This window comes from Buceros rhinoceros, unplaced genomic scaffold (genome assembly GCF_000710305.1).
Source record: "Buceros rhinoceros silvestris isolate BGI_N320 unplaced genomic scaffold, ASM71030v1 scaffold21619, whole genome shotgun sequence".
NCBI lineage: Eukaryota > Metazoa > Chordata > Aves > Bucerotiformes > Bucerotidae > Buceros > Buceros rhinoceros.
In genome coordinates, this window is record NW_010433555.1 from 3,958 (window position 1) to 5,589 (window position 1,632).

The window sequence follows — 1,632 nt, forward strand, 5'->3', positions numbered from 1 at the left end:
TTTGGGGGCTCGTGAGGGAGTCACACAGCAAAGGAGAGGGGAAGCAGAGGTCCCGTCTAGGTGGCAGGATCCTGACGGGGTGGGGAATGAGCGGTGAGACATTAGCTGAATGCTACGTCCCCAAAATGAGGGCTGGACATGTCCCTCTGCCCCAGCACACCCCCTGGGAGCATCATATCCAGACAGCTGGGTCCTGTCCTCAGTTCCCACTGGGGCAGGGATGGGGAGGCGTAGGGGGCTGGGATTTAAGATTCATCTTGCACCCTGAGATTGTGTCATGGGAAAGGCTGTGAGGGAGTCTCCCAGGGTCCCCATGCTGCTCTGGGTGGCCTGCCACAGCCTGGGGACAGGGACGGGGGTCTCTGCCCTGGAGACTATGCCTGGGGCCAAGCTCCACTGCACACTCAGGCACCTCATAGTGCCCCCAACCCCTCCAGGTGCCCCGCGTGCTGCTCTGGCTCATGATCGAGATCGCCATCATCGGCTCTGACATGCAGGAGGTGATTGGGACAGCCATTGCCTTCAGCCTGCTCTCAGCTGGCCGGTGAGCCGCCCCACAGGGACCCCAGCCTCCCCCACGGTCCCATTGGGCCGAGGGGCACGCATCTAACAGCCCCCCTTACCATCCTGCAGCATCCCCCTCTGGGGTGGGGTCCTCATCACCATTGTGGACACTCTCTTCTTCCTCTTCCTTGACAAATACGGTGAGTGCTGGGATGGGGACACAGGAGGGACACTCACCCAGGCAGCCCTGGTGCCGATGTGGCACTGGTGACCCCCGCTCCATCCCACCCCATCTCTCAATCTCTCTAGGGCTCCGCAAACTGGAGGCTTTCTTCGGCCTCCTCATCACCATCATGGCCCTGACATTTGGCTACGAGGTGAAGGGGGGAGCTGGGAAGACCCCTTTTCCTGCTGGGCACTGGTACCCCCACAGGGCATCCCCACTGGCACCAGCCTGCAGCGGGTGAGGGGGGCAGCTCACAGTGCTCCTTCCCACCGGTCCCCAGTACGTGGTGGTGAGGCCGAGGCAGGCAGAGGTGCTGAAGGGCATTTTCCTGCCCTACTGCTCGGGCTGTGGGCGAGAGGAGCTGCTCCAGGCGGTGGGCATCGTTGGCGCCATCATTATGCCCCATAACATCTTCCTCCACTCCTCCTTGGTCAAGGTGAGGCCAGGGTGTCTCAGGGGACACTTGGTGGGGACCAGCGGGTCCTGGCTGCGGGACAGAGGTGTTTGCCTGACCCCATGGCCCCCATGGCACCTACTGTGACCAGACTCGGGCAATTGACCGGTCCAGGAAGGAGGCAGTGCGGGAGGCCAACATGTATTTCCTGATCGAGTCCTGCCTGGCCCTCTTCATCTCCTTCCTCATCAACCTCTTCGTCATGGCTGTCTTCGGCGAAGCTTTCTACCACCAGCGAAATGAAGATGTGGTGAGTGTCACCTCGCCCCTGCAGGAAGGTGACGGCTTTGCCTGGCTCTGGAGATGCGCAGGGCAGGCATCCCTTGGAGAGTGGGTGTCCTTGTCCCCTGAGAGGGGTGTGGATGGGTCCCCCCCATGTCTGTGGTGGCTGTTGGGTGGCCGTTGGGTGGCCGTCATGCTTGTGCCTGCTGTCCCTTGCAGCACAACA

The 1,632-nt window shown here is 61.9% G+C and overlaps 1 protein-coding gene across 1 annotated transcript in view; it reads left to right on the plus strand.

The window, feature by feature from the left end:
• SLC11A1 (solute carrier family 11 (proton-coupled divalent metal ion transporter), member 1) overlaps window positions 1-1,632 on the plus strand; it is a gene marked incomplete at its 3' end in the record, with an annotated part of 6,330 nt that overhangs the window by 2,610 nt on the left and 2,088 nt on the right. The window contains exons 5-9 of the mRNA XM_010144168.1: window positions 438-544; window positions 634-704; window positions 814-881; window positions 1,011-1,166; window positions 1,276-1,454. Coding sequence (XP_010142470.1) covers window positions 438-544; window positions 634-704; window positions 814-881; window positions 1,011-1,166; window positions 1,276-1,454 — 581 coding nt within the window. The remainder of the gene's footprint in view (window positions 1-437; window positions 545-633; window positions 705-813; window positions 882-1,010; window positions 1,167-1,275; window positions 1,455-1,632) is intronic.